The sequence below is a fragment of the Chionomys nivalis genome, chromosome 1 (genome assembly GCF_950005125.1).
Source record: "Chionomys nivalis chromosome 1, mChiNiv1.1, whole genome shotgun sequence".
Taxonomy (NCBI): Eukaryota; Metazoa; Chordata; class Mammalia; order Rodentia; family Cricetidae; genus Chionomys; species Chionomys nivalis.
Window position 1 is genome coordinate 143,114,425 of NC_080086.1, and position 18,886 is coordinate 143,133,310.

The 18,886-nt window shown below is 45.7% G+C and overlaps 1 protein-coding gene across 1 annotated transcript in view; it reads right to left on the reverse strand.

Moving 5' to 3' along the window:
- Creb5 (cAMP responsive element binding protein 5) overlaps window positions 1-18,886 on the reverse strand; it is a 315,746-nt gene that overhangs the window by 240,525 nt on the left and 56,335 nt on the right. The window contains exon 4 of the mRNA XM_057777595.1: window positions 3,286-3,458. Within this exon, the coding sequence (XP_057633578.1) occupies window positions 3,286-3,458 (173 nt within the window). The remainder of the gene's footprint in view (window positions 1-3,285; window positions 3,459-18,886) is intronic.

Below are 18,886 nucleotides of genomic sequence, written 5' to 3' on the forward strand. Positions count from 1 at the left end.
TCATGTCCTGTTTTCCCAGGCTTTGCTGTCTTGATCCTGAATTAATGAGCGTGTTATATGATATCTAATAAAAACGGCTGGAGTAGAGATACTGGTTGGAATGTGCCACATAGTTGGTTCAAGGCTAAATCGATTTCATCTCTAGTTAACACATGCTTGTTTTCTGTCTTGTCTCTCCACAACCTGTAGCTCACTTTTTTTAAAGCCCATCTGGGAAACTTATCTCCTAAAATGCCCCCATCAATCAGGCAAAGACACTCTCCCTGACAGGGCATCTCCAGTTTTACTGAGCACAAGCAGACACTGGTTTGGGGGATGTCTCCCACACTCCCTAGAGCTGTGTGTTTTTCTAGTCTGCCTAACCACCCAAGTGCAATCTTGGATACTTATACTTCCCTCCAGTTTCTATTGAGATAATAGCACTACTTTTAGAGAATTGAGCACAGGGCATAGCAGGGGTCACCATGGACTAGAATAGGAGCTGGATCTGCTGCTTGTCTACGTTCTTAACAATATTTCCTCATCTTTTTATATTTCCACTCATTTGGTCTGCTTTGTCTCAGTGTCCCCCGCCCCAAGTACAAAAATTAGACGCTTACAAGGACACATGCCCTTTGTCTTGGAAGCCTTCACTGACAACTGGCACCACTTCCATTTTTCAGGCCTTTAATGAGAAAGAGAGAGAGAGAGAGAGAGAGAGAGAGAGAGAAATGTAGGGATGGCTGCAGAATCAAAGCCCTGCAGAATAAAAGGGAAGGAAAGACAGGGAGAGGAGTCAGCGGGTCCCATCTCTTACAAAGTTCCAGTTGTGAACACACCCACTGGCCGCTGCAGGAGCGCGTACGAGCGTGTTATGCGTGGGCACAGGTGGGTCCCAGTCTCTCTGGCTGGATGCAGCTTCAGCACTGAGCCTGAATGAAGACTTTCATTGCTTGTGCTGTTTTTGTTGGCCAATAGCCATGACAAACATTTGCAGGTGGCTTGGCCAGATTTTGACACTTAAATATTTGAGGTTGTGATAAAAATCAGAATATTACTACAATATGGTTCTGTATGCTCGTGCATGTGCACATACGCGCGCATGCACATCACACACTCCCATACACTACACACACACACACATACACACACACACATTAGACTTTTTAAAAAGCTATCTGCAAATTTCAAACGCTCGCTTGCAGCCGTCTCCCGAGGGAACTCGCGTTTTAAAACGAGCACTCATTTCCTCTTTGCTGAGGGAAATAAAAGAGCCATCCCCGAATGTTACCACCTAGGGTTCCATACTCAATCTGCTGGTAAGAAGGGCAGGGCTGGGACTTGCTGAGCTTCCCTCTCATCTGGGCAGGGCTTTGGCTGCATCACATGGAGAAGCGGAGCAAGTGACAGGATGTGGGGGTCTTGAATCAACAGAGTAAGCACGACAGGGAGGGATCTAGAGAAAAGAAACAGCCTCCCTCAAGCTGGGTGATGAAGACGGAGTCCTAAAAGCCACAATTATCTCCTAGAACACACCAGGAGAGACCCACAATGCCTCCAAGAAGCAGGATGAATGGCAGAGTGACACAGCCTACGAATGTCACCCAAAATGTACAGTCTCGGGCCAGCTGGGTAAATTATTGACAGAGTCGATGCCCATCTTAAAATTTAGTGCTAGTCTTAAAGGGATTGCTCCATAAAACCCAGGGCTGCATTAACAATGGGGACCACTAAGGGCCTCAGAGAGGGCTGTGGGTGAGGGTACAAGGGGCAGGCAGGAGGCTGCAGGGGAGGAAGGAATGCTGTAAAACTGCTAGTAAACTCGAGCACATTTTATGCTTCCCCCCTTGAAAGAAAAATAAAATAATTATAATTAGCTGGCCCAGCTGTGAATTTTCTGCCCACAGCCAGGGCCCAAGAGAGAAGGAGTCCCTTGAGACTTCGACACCACCTTGAATGAAGACACATCACCCTCCAGAACGTTGCGGTTTAGATACAGTGGCAATACTTGCTTTCCAAGTTGCTTGAGAAGACCGTCTTTTTCAGGGGAACTTGCTACAGCCATGCCAGCGTCTTTAAGCAACAGGAAGCATCCCATCACCCACCCTCACTGTCCGTGCTTGGAACGAACCACCAAACACGCCCATAACAAAGAGAAGAGTCGTTCCCCACAGCTCTGGTTTAAGGGCAGATGCCCTTCCTGAGAGACAGATCCCTATTCTAGAGCACCCAAGGAGTAAGATAAGACTGCTCCCTGTGCAAACTGTTGCCCTCGGGGAAATGCATGGAAAAATTGTAAGGAAGCATCTAAATTTGTTTTAGGTCACCATAGCCAGTGGTGAAAAGTCAGACTGCCTTCTGATGCATGTACCCACCACAACCAGTTCCCCTTCTGGTTTCGGCAGACAGTTCTGGGGACACAGGACAGCCAGTGGTCAGCACCTAGCTGGGTACACTTAAGAAGTCAGTGTCTCCTCCCCAAGAGCCCACATGCTTCCGCATCTTGTACTCATCTTAACTCTTTAGAGGTTATAAACACACTCCATCCTCATTCTGGAGAGATGTAAGTGGGGTGCGGGATGCTGTATTCCTAAGAAGCTGTTGGGTAATATCCACATTACAGATGGTCAGACCACACTCTGCATGGCAAGGGGCTGGACCAGTCACATGATAGGAAGAAGCAAGAACAATTTCCATCCCGTGATATGGGTGTCAAGATACTTTTGCCAGTCTTCTTCAATGTCTCAATATTGTCTTGCTCCATAGATAAGAGAAAAAGGGCCTGGTTACATTGTTTTGTCTGTTGCAGAAGTAATTATGGGTCAATGAAGAGGCTTGGGGGTGAGGTCTGATAAAAAAGAATAACAAGAATAAGGAAGAAAGAGCAGAGGGAAAGGCAGCGATGGAGTATACAGGTGAACCTAGCCCAAGCAGTTACAAAACTCCCAGGAAGGGGAGGGGAGCACACTGGAAGGAGGAGCCTGGGCTGGCAGAACTTCTCTCTGTTGGTACCAAATATTTGCCTGAGCATTCTTCTGTGGTCGGCACCCACTATTTCTACCTGTCATTCAGAAATCTTATTTTAAAAAAATGAAGTCACAGAATGAATAGCTTTCCCCCTTGACATCCAGGATTAAATGAGCTCCCAGCAAATGGAGACTCCTCCCTCCTCTCATCAAAAGTGTCGCTCTGACCTCTTGGCCGCACCATATCACACAGGAAAAACAACAGGCCCAAGTCCCAAAATAGCAGAATATTCAAAAGATTGCCTGAGCTTCCCCAGAGACAATGAGGAAGTCTCCTTACCCGATCTGGCGGTTGGTAGAGGGAGCCTGCGTGATGACTGAGCTGGACTGGGGTGATGGCATGGCTTGTTGAATCACAACACTGGTGTCGTGGTTGGGCATCCGGGTGTTGCCCAGCTGGTGAGCTCCAGGTCCCGTCATGGTCCCTCCAACTGTATTATGCATGGAGATATTCTGCCCAGAGAAGACAGAGGAGAAAGATCAGAAGGAGCCAAAATTTCACCTACTCCCCAGCCCTCCATAGCCGAGTTGGAAATCTGGTCATGTCACAAGGTTATGGCTTCCGGCAAGGTGTGAGTTCATTGATCTTGTTATAACCATAGTTCCGAGGGGGTTAACACAAACGATAACTTACCAAAGAGTAAAGCACAAGAGGAAATGCGCTGACATTTGCTGAGCATTCTGCCACCAGCCATCCTGAAGGCAGGCTCAGATGGTGGAGGGCGGGAGGATTAGTGTATACCTGTCTCACTGGGTGACACTAGAATAGGGTGGGCGCAGAATGCTGTGATCAGACAGACTGAGTTTTCCATCCTCCTTTGCACAACAGTGCCCCCGACTGTTGGCTTCCTTGTTCTCAGTACTACAACACTACAACCACATATCCTTTTTTCCAGGAAACCAAGACTTTCATAGATTATAATCAGGGTGCTGAACAAGCTGTGGGGTGTGGAGGGAAGGTCCTAATAGATCAGATCAGAGTACCAGGAGCCCAATGACAAGGATAACACTTGCATCATTTGGCTCGGTCTCCACAAATCTCCCTCTGAGCACCGATTGGAATAAGAGAATATAGACCAGTGATCCTGCCCTCCAGACTAGAGAATGGTGGTGTGTGGATCAGAGTGGCCCTTCAACAAACACTGCTGCCTAGATGAACTAAAGAAGGAACACATACATTGTCTGAGCCACACAACAGACTACTGTCATGCATTGATTTCTGATGACTCCCGTGGAAGTCATGTTGTTTGAAATTCAGAAGTAAGATGAAATAAAATTGGGTTAAATGGTTGTGTTAAGTAGAAAAGCAAGCTAGTGGCACCACGAGATAGAATGCACTTGAAGGAAGGACAAGGTTGATCAGGGCACTGGGGCTGGATGAAACAGAGTCAGAGCCTAGCAAAGGAAGAGAAAGTGCATGGCCAGCCACTCACAGGCAAGGGTCTGAGGCAGACCCCTTAGCAGGAGGTACCATCCTTCAGTCCAGAAGGGTAAGGGTCTTCTAGAGACCAGCTGGATAGTAGGTTGAAGACGGGGCGGGGTGGGGGGAGAGAAATGGGGTGTCCCTTGCAATCCACTTGAGGGAAAGGGGATATATCTGTCCACACTTCGGTGTTAGCAAGGAAAAAGAATCAATGTTACCCAGGAGGTTGTGAAGTGGTCCTTTGAATTTCTTCTGCAAAGAGCAGGATTTCCTGCACTATGTGTTAAATGATGGTGATAACATGGAAGGCATTGGGGGTAGCTGCACCCATCACGTGGCACCTTTCCCAGGTTTCTGAATTCTCAGCCCTGATCACACAATTTGTAAGGAGTCCAGATGTGAAACGGGCACCTGGCTCAGATTGAGAGCTGACTGTGTTGTCACAGGATCCCAAAGGCATACACACACACACACACACACACACACACACACACGATATAAGGCCCCTCTAACACACTTGATGGTTTTCCTGGCGTGGAAAAACACTGTGGCTGGGCGAAGGGACAAGTGTGAAGAGTCATGTGGCCACATAGGCAGGGATTTGCTGTATTTTCCTTTACAGGATCTGAAGACGTCAAGAGCACTAAAATGATGATGAAAATCAAGATCATTTGTTGGTCTTCTCACTCAAAAGTGCACCCTACACCCTTCTATTTCCAGCTCCAGAACACTGTGTGAGCAATTTTTTGTGTTGTTTAGCTCCTCAATGATACTCAAAAATGTCTCATATTGCTATGGTTACCTATATTTCAATAATAGGTCCAAAGTCTGGGAGAGTTCTGATTCTGTCTTTATAATGGTATTTAGTGGATCACTAAAGCCGTATCATTTGATGTCTAGAAGCACATCTTTACACACACAGAGGAGACCATGAAATGTGGGAAGTCTCGAGTTACCCAGGACACCTCTTTTCTGTCATGCCCAGATGCAGTTCCAAATTCTACTAGTTTACCCCAAGCATCCCTCCTCTTTCTATATTCCCATGCCTTCTTCCAGAATCCTAAACTGAACTACTGTCATCTCCTGTCCTGTCGTGGGAGACTTCAGACTTTCTCCACTCTATCTGGCTCTTCTCCCTCCTCCTTCCCATGTTAGCATGCTGAGATTTCTTCAAAATGTATAGCCCACCACACTGCACACAGTCACTGCTTGGCTTCTTTGCTTTGAAACACACCAATAGCATTGTTTGTGACCTCCCTCCCCAGCTGCTGAGGGATCCTTCCTACCAAGCAGTTCATCTAATCCCATCTTTGTTCCAGTTTTGGTACCTCCTCCCACCTTTCCAGAATTCTCCTGTCCTCATTCTGATATTACTCCATGTCAGTACCAGACCTTGTAATATGATTTTTCTTGGCTGTTTTGTTTTGTTGGACACCAACACTCTTGTTTGGACTTCACCTTCAACTCTGACTGGTCATTCCGTGGGAAGTCTTCCACCCTTCCCTAGTGATGGGAACTTCTCCCTTTAGAGGGATTTTTTTAAAGATTATAAATGTGCTGGAGCTGGAGAGATGGCTCAGAGGTTAAGAGCACTGCCTGCTCTTCCAGGGGTCCTGAGTTCAAGTCCCAGCAACCACATGGTGGCTCACAACCATCTATAATGAGATCTGGTGCCATCTTCTGGCATGAAGGCAAAACACTATACATAATGAATAAATAAATCATTTAAAAAAAGGTTATAAATGTGCTTAATTTTGTGATTATTAGCTCCTCCTGCCATCACTTGCTACCACAGCGAGGGTAGAAACTAAACCTGATTTTGTTCTCCACTGTGACTCCATCACCACATCACAGGTGACAGCCTAGTGACCGGCTGGACAGCATTCCCAGGATACTCAGATTGTTGAGCCTCACACCTCTGTTCACTAATCAGCTTTTGAGAGCGCCAGCATCTCATCTGCTCACCTTCCAGAAAGCATGCTGGCAGCATCTGAGTTTCAGATTTTAAGGAACTTGATCAAACATGGGCAGGAGATCACAACCCAGAAGAACACTTGAAAGGAAAACCTTGGGGAGATGCTCAAAGCATCCTGAGTGGTGAACATCTGAACCTTGAATGCTTTGCTACGAATGACCAACAACCAACCGTCTTTATGTCTACACACAAACCAAGGAAGACTAGGCTCAGGCTGCGCCCCAAGGAACATGGTTGACTTTTGTAAGAGCACGGCATGTCAGATCAGAGGAAAAGGTTTCACCCTGAGATGCCAAAGCCTTTCTGAGGAGCAATAAATAGAAAATAACTACTATCTAGAAAGAAGTCTGATATCCTTCCCCGGCAACAATTTTCAGAAGTCTCTTTGTCTCTGAGGTCTCTGTAAGATGACTCCCGAATTATATTTTCATCTTTTCATTATTTCCCAATTTACACACATAAAGTGTGCATGATATCTAGCCTTCTTCCCCTAGACCCAGAGAGTGATTTTAAAACATTGTGGGAAAATAAACAATCTGGCAAAAGAATTCTCATTTCACGTTTAGAGAAGGTGACTGTTTTCTTTAAGCATTACGTAGGAATTCAAATGTGAAATTATTTTCCGAGCTCATATTGTCCCAATTATAGATCTCAAACCCGTCTTTATTGATAAAAGAATAGCATTTTACCTCCACATAAACTCAACATCCAATTTCAAAAACACAAGGAGCATATTATCTAAGTTATTGTCGATCGTGCAGGTGGGCAGATTTGAAGCTAGAGAAACAACGCCACCAAACAGATGACACGGGATGGATGTCAGTCTGCCGACCAGGATCAGATATGTGCACCGAAGTTCGGCCTTTGGCCTTTCCTTGTTCGACATCTTTATCAACAGTTTGGATGAAGATATAAAACTTGTGCTTGTCAAATCTGCGGCTGACACAAAGTTGGAGACCCAGCTCGTGTTCTGGAAAGCAGAATCAGGTTTTCCTCGAGCCAACTGTGTGATCTGGCTTCCAAAAATGCTAACATAAATCTAGGTTGTTTTAGAAGTGAAACGTCCTGATCAGGGGAAGTAATTCTTCCACAGTAGGATACGTGGGCCTGACCACATTTGGCCACCACATTTGAAGGGGGAAATTGACAAATGGGACAGAATGAGGGTAGTGAACGAGTTCAAAATGCATTGCAGGAAGAATGGCCAAGGAAGCAGGGAATATTTAGTCTGGAGAGGGAAGACCTCGAGGGCCACACTAAATGCCTTTAAATATTTGCAGGATTAAACACAGTCTGCATCGCTCCAGAGGGCATAATTTCAGAACATGGAATCACGATGCTCAGAAATCAATTATAACTACAACTTGAGAGTCTATGTTGAAGCAGGCACTATGGCCGATACTTCATAGACCACATCGCTAGTCGTTATGATGATCCTACAAGGTGAGCATCATTGCTTTCATTTTAAGAAGCAAAAGTCACTATCACCTATGACGCCACTGACCTCTGGACACCCTCAAATTTATGAGTCAACACTTCAAAACTATAAAATTGACCTTATGTCAGAATGATTTTATTAGTATGTAGAGATATTCACAGACAAAATAAAATATTTCATAAAATACACAGCTCCCTGGGCCTGGAGTAAGCCAGGATGAATGACCATCATCCATGGTCAGGGATGTTCACAACAGGACTCTTGCATCAGGAGGGAGATAGCACAGGATGACCTTCAGATCTCTCCCATGGCTAAGGCACCTTCGTTTACATGGATCATACTTGGGTTGACATCTTTTAGATGATCAGGTACATATACTACCTTTGAAACTGTACTGGTTTGAGAGTCAGTAGGCTTCCCCATCCCAATCTTGCCCATTGGTGCCCAGTGGCCACGTAACCTAGGTAAATCACTCAGCAACCTCACGCTCAATACCTTCAGCATTCGACAGGAGTTAGGCAACCCCGGGACCACATGGTCTATTATTTCTCCAGCTTTGGCACTCCACAAGTCTCTGCAGCTACATCTTATGAGTCACTACATATTCAAAACAGACATTTGGGGCTGTGATTCATTGACTTACAAACTGATATTTTTCTCTATAACCATAAGCTTTTGTGGAAGTGGACCTTTCAAAGATGACAGCAGATGAAAGGGATCTAGCGACCGTGCTGTCTCCCAGTCATCAGAGACGAGGCTCCATAGACTGACTCTAAAAACAGTCTTTGCCTAACTTTCTTCCTCTTTGGCCCACACTCCTCAGCTTGTCCTTGACATCTTTTTCCTTCTTGCCCTGAAAGGCTTGGCTTCCCATCCATTGGTCTTCTGAGGCATGCAGGGTGTGAATGGGATGAGAACCAGGGGAGTAATGAGTCTTGATTGCATAGTCAGTGAGCTTGAGGTAGAGTGGTAATTCACTTTCTACATGTATGGGCTTGGAGCACAAAATGCAAAAAAAAAAAAAAAAAAACCAACTTAGTGTATAAAAATGTGCATCTATGTTCTTAAAAAAAATAACTATAATTTCAGGGTGTGGTAATGATGAAGGATGAGGGGAAGTGGACCACAACTGAAAGTAAAGGTTAGCATGCACAGTCCAACCAAGGAAGATTCCCACACGACTCTAAAATATTATCTTCAAATCTACATTCTATCCAACTGCCCAGGTGCGGAGGCTTTACAAGTTTCTTCATAAAGATTCAGGGTCATCCTGATGCGCATTTACAAGCCAAGTTGTGCAATCTTGGGGTTGTCTGCATTTTAATGATGCCCGGGGAAGTTACGAAGACTTCCAGAACCTCCCAGAGCTAAATGTCCATGAACCGCATCCAAAAGATGTCTAAGACATTCACAGAATAGCAGCAGTTCTATTCCTCTAGATGGTACCAGGCTTCAGGGGTATAGGGAAGACGATAGTGGGCCACGGTTTTCTCTTTGGGGCTTTCTGTAGCTTTGTCACTATTTGGTGGCCATCTTGCTGGGAGGGTAGGCTGCTCTGCAGATGGAGGTATAATGAAGAATTGGAAGAATCACAAAATGGGAAAAGCCCCAGGGTCCACCTAGGCTGATTCCTTTCTCTCCATAGCTCTCTCTCTAGATTGCACTCTCCACACCAGAGTGGGGTAGAGCAGGATGCACAGGCTGAGAACACACACCGTGTAACTTCTTCAGGAAGGAGAAGGAAGAGGGGAGTGCAGGGGTCTGGGAAAACTCCAGCCTGGAGCGGCAAGTAGAAGCTTTATTTTCTCTGAGTTTGCTGCTGAAGCATTTGAAGAGGGACAAGGTTACAGGGGGCAGCGTGAGCATGAGATTGGCTAGACATCGGGTCATGTCCACATCATCTCTGTATCACTTGGGCGTGTTATTTTAGTTCTCTGAACCCTACCATCCTCGATTTACAACAGAGATAACCGTCTAACGACAGGCTTGCAGCCAGGAGCATGTGAGACATAGCTACTATCCCAGCATGGTTAGTGATAGCAAATGCGTGTTGCTTTCCTTGTAGTAAATTACCATGAAGCTCAGAGTGGGGAAGCGCCTTCTCATGGCTAACCCCATGGCTAATAAGCAAAGGAATCATTTCAATAATGGCCAGCACTTATACAACAAAACCATATGTAAGAAAATCCATTCAAAGCTGACAGTCAGCCAAGAGGTAGATAATGTGAACAGCCCCATTTTAGAGATGAGAAAAAGGAGGCACAGAAAGACTGATGAGAACGGCTTACAGCCAGGTGTTGAGATCTATAAACGAGTCCTCAAGCAGGAAGCTGAGATGTTGCAATTGCCTTGTGATGAGAATATTTCATTTTGGAAAAGGTCATGGCAAACCATCAGTGTGTCAATGCTCCTCACACGAGCATCACAGAGAGGTCGATAACACTGCTCTGCATCCTGAGAATCAGTGTGTCGCACCAGTCATACAGATCTGTGTCTCCACCAGCACCTCCATACGTGGACACGCTTGGGGTGACAGCATTAATTTATCCCAAAGGCCAGTGTCCTCGTCTGAGGCTTATGCTTGCTCTGAACTGGGGGAAGATGCTGTTATAGTAGGCAAGTGAGAAAAGCTTGCACGTGGCTTCTGGAACCCTCAGAGATGGTTCCCTCAGGGGTCCTGTCGGTCTGGAGCCTGTATGATCCAGAACGCTCACCCACCCAAAGGGTTCCGCTCTCCTGCATCTGCAGATCTCTGTGATTTGCCCTAGTACCAGGGTGGAGCATCCGAGCTCTTCCTGGGGATAGTTTATAGCTACTCATTTAATACCATAGTAAAATGCCCCAGACAATAAACATCTTCTCAGGTGCCACCCTAGACTGTGAGAAAGTTTCCAGGTGTCTCCCAAAGGCCCCACCCCTTCCGTTACAGAGTCAGCCACCTACAACTATCCTTGAGTCTGTTCTCACCTTCACCATTATCTCCACTGTTTCCACTTCATATATCTGCATTGTGTTGTGACTTGGATATGGTTTGTGTGCCCCCAAGGGTTCATGTGCTGGAATTTCCTTCCCATTGGGAGGGAATAAGAAGGCAGAATTTAATCCTACTCTGATATTTAGAGGTGAGCCTTTCACGATGACTCACAAGTTGTGCAGGATGGGGCCTCGTGGCGGAATCCTAGTGGTTTAATAAGGAAAGATGTCAGAGGGTGTAGGCTCATGCACGGCTGTCTTTGGCCATGGGTCCTTCTCAGGACCCTGTCAACAACCTTGACCATGGACACCCAGAACGTTAATCAAAAATGTACCAGTCCCCCTAAGATATCACTTACCCATTCTGTGGTGTTGTATTGTCTTATTATTAGTAAGACAAACTGAGCTGATCCCCATAGATTAAAAGAAAAAACTCCTCTCTGCTGTACTCACACCCTAGAATTAGAACGCAGCCATTGCCAGTGGCTGCTGTACCTGGATTCATAAGGGTATTAGAAAAAACAGGCTCAAGACATCAAACGTGATCTGATGTCACCACTCACTGATGGGATTCCTCAGTTCTCAGAATCTTCCAGACAGCTGCTCATTCCACTGTGGCCTGGAAGGACTTCCGTAGGCTATCTAATACCTTCTGCATTTGCCTCCAAAAGGTTCACAAGATGCCCCCACCAACCTAGATATTATTATCCAGCAGCCTGCTCCCTCCCAGATCCTCCCCATCCTACTCACACACACAGGACTCAGTGCTTCCTAACAGCTGGACTGCAGCTTCACCTTCGCAGGTAGTAGTTCCTCTGTAGTCAATCCATTCCTCAAGATTCAGATTGTGTTTCATCTCTGTGGAGCCTTCAGCCCCTTTCCTGTCATCTGCTTCGCTTCTCCTCGCTCTGCCCTTCTGCCCTGCCTTCTTCACACTTCGAGGGAGAACCATATCCTCTTAAGAACAGTCAGTGCCTGTCTCCATGATGTGTGCTCAGTAGCCAGGCCATATACAGTTAGTGAGTGAGTGAGTGGCGTATGTTCTTAAGCACAGATGTAGTATCTGTGTGCTTCAGATTTCTCATTTGTGAAATGGGCACAACCCTACCCTAAAAAGTTTTTTGTAAGGATATAATTAGGCGATGTAAGTACAGTGCTTAATGCCATGTTGGCTTGTTGGCTACAGTTAGTATCCTTATAGCTTCCATTGTAAGTATCATTAGGTTTATCACCATGGTTACCAATGATAACAGCAGCTCTACCGCATCCCTGACCACTAAGGTGCTCTCTGCCTTAGTCCCTGCATCCTTCTGTCAAAACTCTTGCAACACGCTGGCATTCATTTATTTTTAAGGCCATCTTATTCCTTCCTGTTTTGAATGCTTCGATGACAAGGATGGGGTTTGACCTAACACATTTGCTGAGTAAGTCTACAGTTAGTGCTGTGCAAATGAAAAGAAAAATAAAACCAGGGCTCTCACTGCTGCCAGTAGCTCATGGGTTAGGGAGGCAATGAAGAGAAGGAGTAGATGACAAACACGTGGCCAGAGGAATATCTAACACCGGCGCACATACAACAGAAACGAAGATGCATCCTCAACGGCGCCGGTCTGCCCTTTGATGGACAGCAGGCTAGTCAACAGGCCTGCTCACAGCCACCGCTAAGCACATGATCTCACTTAATGCCTCCAGTTTGGCAATTTTGCTTTTATGATTCTAACACCCACCCTACCATATTTTAGTACTGGTTCCAGAAGGCTGTGTCTCCTTGTCTGCTCCTCTAGCTTCAAACTATCATTCCAGTTTGTAACTCTTCTGGTCCCTCCCATACCATGCGATGAACTAACATAACCTTGCACTCTCTTGGTTCTCCTCCCAGTTCCAAAGCCTACAGCTCAGAATCTCTTCTATGAAAAGCCCGTTCTTAGCCTTGTCCTCAAGACTTTATATCTCAGCTCACTCTTCCCACTGTTGACTCTAACCCTCCACTCAAGCCTCTCCCGTCTAGCCACCAGGAAACCTGTATATGAAGACTGTCGTCTCCACACTATGTCTTGAGCATGCTCAGAGGCCCTCTCTGTCCCATCACATACTGTTTGGAAACTATTCAATAGCATTTTCTCACACACTAAATGAGGATGATCACCCTTGCTTCCTTTGAACATAAAGGTAACATAAACAGTAGTGCTTGGGAGAGGGGTTACTTCATCAGCTTTCCTAATGGACACGGTGTCTAGATTCGACCTTTCTGCCCCCTCTTCTGATGACCCCTTATTCTCAGCATGACTCCCTGCCTCTCTCTTTCCAGGTTTACCTTGGATGTCACTTTTCCAGTGTCCTTTGAAGCCCAATTTCCATGGCGCATTTGGTACTGTGACTCCCAGGAAAGCGCTCATCTCCTTTGCTTCTCTCAATGCCACCTATTTCCGTGACTGACACAGAATAAACCGTCTGCTGCTTGAACTGACAGATGAGTTACAGCTTCTGAGATAGTGCCACAGAAGTACAAAGACCCAACTTCCTATTGCTCAAGTTGTGCACATTGTCATTTTCAAGCTGAGATCCTAATAGGAAGAGAAGGCAAGTGCTGCCTTCCCTCCTCCTAAGACCTCAGCACGTGCAGCCAACACGGTGTGCAGCAGTCTCCCCCGAGACCCTCTGTAATCAGCTTCAACCAGAGCCACCAACTCAAGTGACCACAGATTGGGAAAATCCAAAGGCATGGATCAGAAGCAAGTGAGGATCTGGAGTCCTGGAGAAGGTGTGGGGAAGGTAAGCAGATGGTGACCCTGACCTTGGAAGGCTCTCATACCATCATGGTTTAGGGAGGACAAAAGGGTCATGTCACAAGGGGAGCGAAGCATGCAGGACAGTGGAGAGCAGTCGCCAATAACCTAGCAGTGGTATAGATGTGAGTGGCTAGTTCTGGGCATTACCAAGGAAACTTCCCTTCCTTCCAAACCAGAACTTTGTCAACTCAAATAAGAGCATGTATCATACAACCACGAGGATGCTTGATGCTCTCCAGTTTGCCAACAAGAGTCACAAACTCTTGAAAAAAAAACCCATCACACCCTCTTGGAAACCACACAGGATATTGCTGACTTGAGAGAAGTCACACCTTTGCTCCCCGCTTCTCCTGGACCCTCTTTCTCAGCTCCTATTCTTTGTTGGCCTAAAGCTGGGAAGCTTTGGTCTACTACCAAGAAATTTCTGGAAGACCACCTTGCCTGGAGCTCTGATTAGGCATCTGTCTTTTTGAGCCTTTGGAAACGCGATGGCCTGACTACAAACCTGACAGGCTTGCCTCCATGGCAAGGAAGCGCGCTGCAAGGCTTCCTCCTCTGAGACAATAGAGAATGAGTTGCTGGTACTTCATCTGGGGCTGGTAGAACCCGTCAAGTGGCTCTCTGTGAATAGCCTGGCTTTGTAAATTGTTTGGTACTGGGGAATGGAGCTGCTGTGGTACTGGTCTAATGACCCATCTGGACTCGGCAGCCTCTTTCTATTTTGGCAATCACCTGTTTTCCTGGAAGATAGGTGCCTTGCAATTGCCACGCCAGCTGGCTTGTTCAGTCTTGAAAGCCAAACAAAACCAAACTGAGTAAAGCAAGACAGAGTCAGAGAGACATCTGGTTTGCCATGTTTGATGACAAGCTAAGAATATAGTGAAGTAACGTTTTTCTCTTGAGCATGGCAAGCAAACAACATTTGCCATACAGCATAGGAAAGACTAGTCACAACTGACTGACTGTAACAGTCCCCAGTGAAGCTTCTGGACCTCCTGTCTGAATATTAAGACCAGATTTTACATGCTTCTGCCAGCAGTATCTTGCATTTTCCAGATCCTTAGGGCTGCAGAAAAGTGGATGAGAGCCTGTGAGGTAGCTTCCATTTGCAGTGTGGCTAAGATGTCCCAGACCCTGAATGATGTCACCTATGACCACTGTGATTCCATTTGTCCTAATGTCCTCGAGACCAGACACCGACTGTCCCTGCGGACCAGTGGCCTCTACCTGCTCTGTTCCCTCCTCTCCCAGGCACTTGCTCTACTTCTAATGAGATTCCTGACCATCTCACAGACAATCACAACTCTGTTTCTCTGATTGCCCCAGCCCATCGTTTCCCATTCATGGCACCCTCACTGCATCTTCCAAGCTGAACACACCACACTTCCGATTCCTGTGCCGAAAACAATGACTTCAGATGAGAAAACCACACAAAACACCAACGAACTCTATTTTTCCCACCAAGGTCGTCTATGAGTTTGCTCCCTCAGACCTCAAGGTTTTTAAATCACCTTTTAAAAGCACAAATTTGTTTTCCTATAGAATACCCTGCCCTCTGTTGCTACCACGACCTCCTTCTAAAACCTCCCCCTCCTCCATCAGGACACCATCACATCATCGTTCCAGTCTGCGGGGAGACTTTCAAGACAGAGTGGAAGCAGGCTTGGATCTACAATCAAAAATGTCCAATGCAATTACATGTTTAGTAAACTATGCATTACTTTTATTTCACAGACAAGCTATTTGTAATACACTGTCTCACTGGAGAAAATCAATACAAGAAAAAAAAATGAATGGGAGGGAAAGAAATGGCCCCATCATTTTTGCATAGAGAAATGAAACTATGATTTCTGTGTGTGTGTGTGTGTGTGTGTGTGTGTGTATACATATACATATTGTGTTCAAGGGGCCCCAAAAGAGCAAGATTGGCTTGAGAGACAGCCATACAATGTCTTTCTGCTGCAGCCCACCCATCATAACGGAAAAACTTAAGATATCCAACTTTATTGCCTAGTGTCTAAGGTCACATAGTAACAATATAAACTTACTTCATTTACTCATGATTCAAGCTTCTCGTTGGACAGAAAGAAACAATAGAAGGCAGAGTTAAGATGCGCTCCTGTCCCGTGGTGTGCTCAAGTAACCCAGCCCCACCCCACAGAGATGAGCCCAGACAAGCATCAGTCCTCTGAACTCAGGGACACACCCTTCAAACAAGGTCTCCCTCTAAGGCCATAGCTTCCTATTTGCTGACATTCCTGCTGGCAAGACAATTGGGCTTGGCATAAGAAGGGCTTTATATGCCAGAGTCGCAGAAGGAAGAATTTGGCACCTGGTGTTTATGTACCATAAAGCCATCGCCAGACCGAGAACAACTCTCTTTTCTGCCAAAATTCCTGAACAGGAGGGGAGGAGGGATCCAGAACCGCATGTTTCTACCTAGGCAACCAGGATATATGGGTTGACTTGCTAAGCAATGTGCTAATGTCGTGACAGATTTTTATTTAGGTACCCTTCCCTTAGCAACCTCACGTTTTTGTGATGTGATACCTGGGCTATAGGCCTTCAGTTACTCGGACACTCTGTAGTCACTCCTGAGTTCATTTTCATTTCATTATGCTCTGACGACAGCCTCAAGACAGGGCAGACTTACTGGCTATTCAATAAACATAAAAAAAAAATAGGATAGGTTTACAGATCAAAAATAACCATGCTAGGAAAGTTGAAGATCTCAAGAAGAGCCATGATGACATTGCTGAAGCTTTCGGTGAATTGTTAGACCAAGGGACTCATAGCTTTGTTCTCTGATATATGTGCATGTGTGTGTGTTTATCTTCTTGTTTTCAGATCAATGTGTGTTGTATGTATGCGCATGCGTGAGTGTGTGTGCACCTGTGTGTGTGTGTGTGGTGTACGTTTATTATTTATCATCTGGTTGCTGCACAATAAACAAATTGTAGACCTTTATACGAAGAAATAGGTTTCTCCGACGTATTTGACATTCCTACACTTTACTAGTCATCTTACGAAATGGTTTTCAGGGCCTTGTAGATGAATTTGAAGTTTAAAATTGGTTTAAAAAAAAATCCAAAAAAAAAAAATTCGAGTACCAGAATTCATTTCCAAGATTATATCTGCAGGTAAAACATGTGCTGCAGGCAAGAAACGAACCACGAAGCACTCGAGGTTCTTGGATGATCTTTCCTCTGCTGATGGAGCTTTGCCTGTGAATGTGCTCTGCAGTGTTGCCAGGGGCTGCTGTCTCTGGATGGCTAAGTTTCCACCAACTCCATCTTCTTTCCCACAGAACAGTAACATTGAGAGATGAAGCCCAGTCTCCCTTTCCTAGCTAGCCTAGGAAGGGGCCCTTCCAGGAGCCGAGGCTGTTCTAAGCCCAAATGTCTTACTGTGCACATGGGGTCGTTGACTCCAAAATCCTTTCACAATTCCGCAGTTGATGAAGGCACAGGAGAGAAGCCTCGGGGAGGCATGAAAAACATGGAAGGAAGGCGGTGTGTGGAGCCTTCAAGCCAGTTACATAAAACTCCAGGGGAGACTATAGAGTGAGGACTGCTCGATCAGAACAGAGGACAGAAGGCTTATTGTCTTCTGTCTTAACTTTTGTGACATGATCTAATTACACCTATTTAAGTGTGTCCTGTAGCACAGACGAAGTCCAAAGATCCCCCTCGAAGCCAAGCATTGAACAAGCCTGCTTGCCCCTTCACCTGACTCCTGTGAACATTCTGGATTCACATACAGATCATACCTAGATCTGATATCGTGTTCAATTAAATAGAGGGTCCCTGAAAAACCTGAAAAAGCCCATTGCCTTCATAGAGGAGAGTCTATGGCTAACAGCTGACCTGTGAATTACAGGGCAGATGGAAAGGGATGTTCTCCTGCCTTCAGGCATAGTCCTAGGGCCAAAAGGGTGTTGGGCTGCAATGTTCTAGCACCTCTAATACGCAGGATTTAGTGGCTCAGTTTTGGTTGGAATTTAGGAAAATGAGAAGGAGCAGGAAAACTCTAAACACAGGAAGCAGCCATTGACACCCAGGAAGCTGGGCAAAAGATGGAGCTACCCAAGGAAATGGGGACAGGACCTCAGATGGGTAAATCTCATAGTGGGCCCGTGTACACACTGAGAAGACAGGAAGAAGTGCATTGCAAGAGCTAAAGGCTCCTTAATGAAAATTCTGAGGGGAAGGTACCCAAGAGAACCTTGGGACTGACTTTGGCCTCAGCAGTGAGAAAAATGGAGCCCTGAGGGCCACATCCACCCAAAGGCAGGAGTGGAGGGCGGATCTCTTGACTCTCTTAGCAGATTTGTTCAGCTGATGAGAGATTCTGTCTCACACTTTTATTTCCTATTGACATTTGGACGTCTGTATGTTTGACCTGCTGAAAAACGACTTCATCTTGTGGGGGAAGAAAAGCTGAGAGGCACTGGGCGGAGGAAGATGTTAGTCAAGCTGGGGACTTTATGCCGGCCATTACTGGCCTGGTTGTGGGTGAAGGAAAAGGATTCTCTTCAATGGACAATGAGTTTCAGTTCTGGTCAGTTGAAGTAAGGGTCCAGAAAGTGTCCTTGAAAACAAGACAAAAGAACGGCGGCAGGATAAAGCAATGCAAGGAAAAAGCAAAGAGTCCATGCTTCTCGGCTGGCCTTCCCCCTTGCACTTCCAGCGCCCAGCACGGTTAAGTTCTTACTGCGTGCACACTGGATAATGTTCTGATTAAAAAAGAAAAAAAGTTTAAATAGCAGAGTGCAGCTGCAGGGACAGGAAAAGTCAACGGCCACTACGGTTTCATATACAGACTGTGTCACACTCAGGGCTGAAACCCTAAACTATGTATCCTTACCCCCTCCGAGCTGCCTATTGTGTGCTTATAAACAGGAACCTGGCAGCATGTCAGGGGTGCAAATTGATTTCCTTTCCCAAATAAAATTGTAAAAAGCAAATAAACAAGGTTATGTGGGCTAATGAAACATTACATGCCAGGCTGGGGAGAATTCCTTTCAAATGTATTTTCTTGTGCAAAAGCAACACAAAGCATCCAAGAAAGGCCCTTTCATAAACAACATGTTTACACAAGAATGCATTACTTGAAAGAAAAGGAAAACGATGGTGTATCTCCCAGGATATATTTGGATTATGTTTTATGAAATAAATTAGGTGGGGGTAGGGAGGGGGTTTCTGGAGTGTTAGAGAATCTAAAAATTAACCGAAGTTTTAAAAAAACAAAACAAAACAAATGGAACTAGTCTTGCTTCACAAA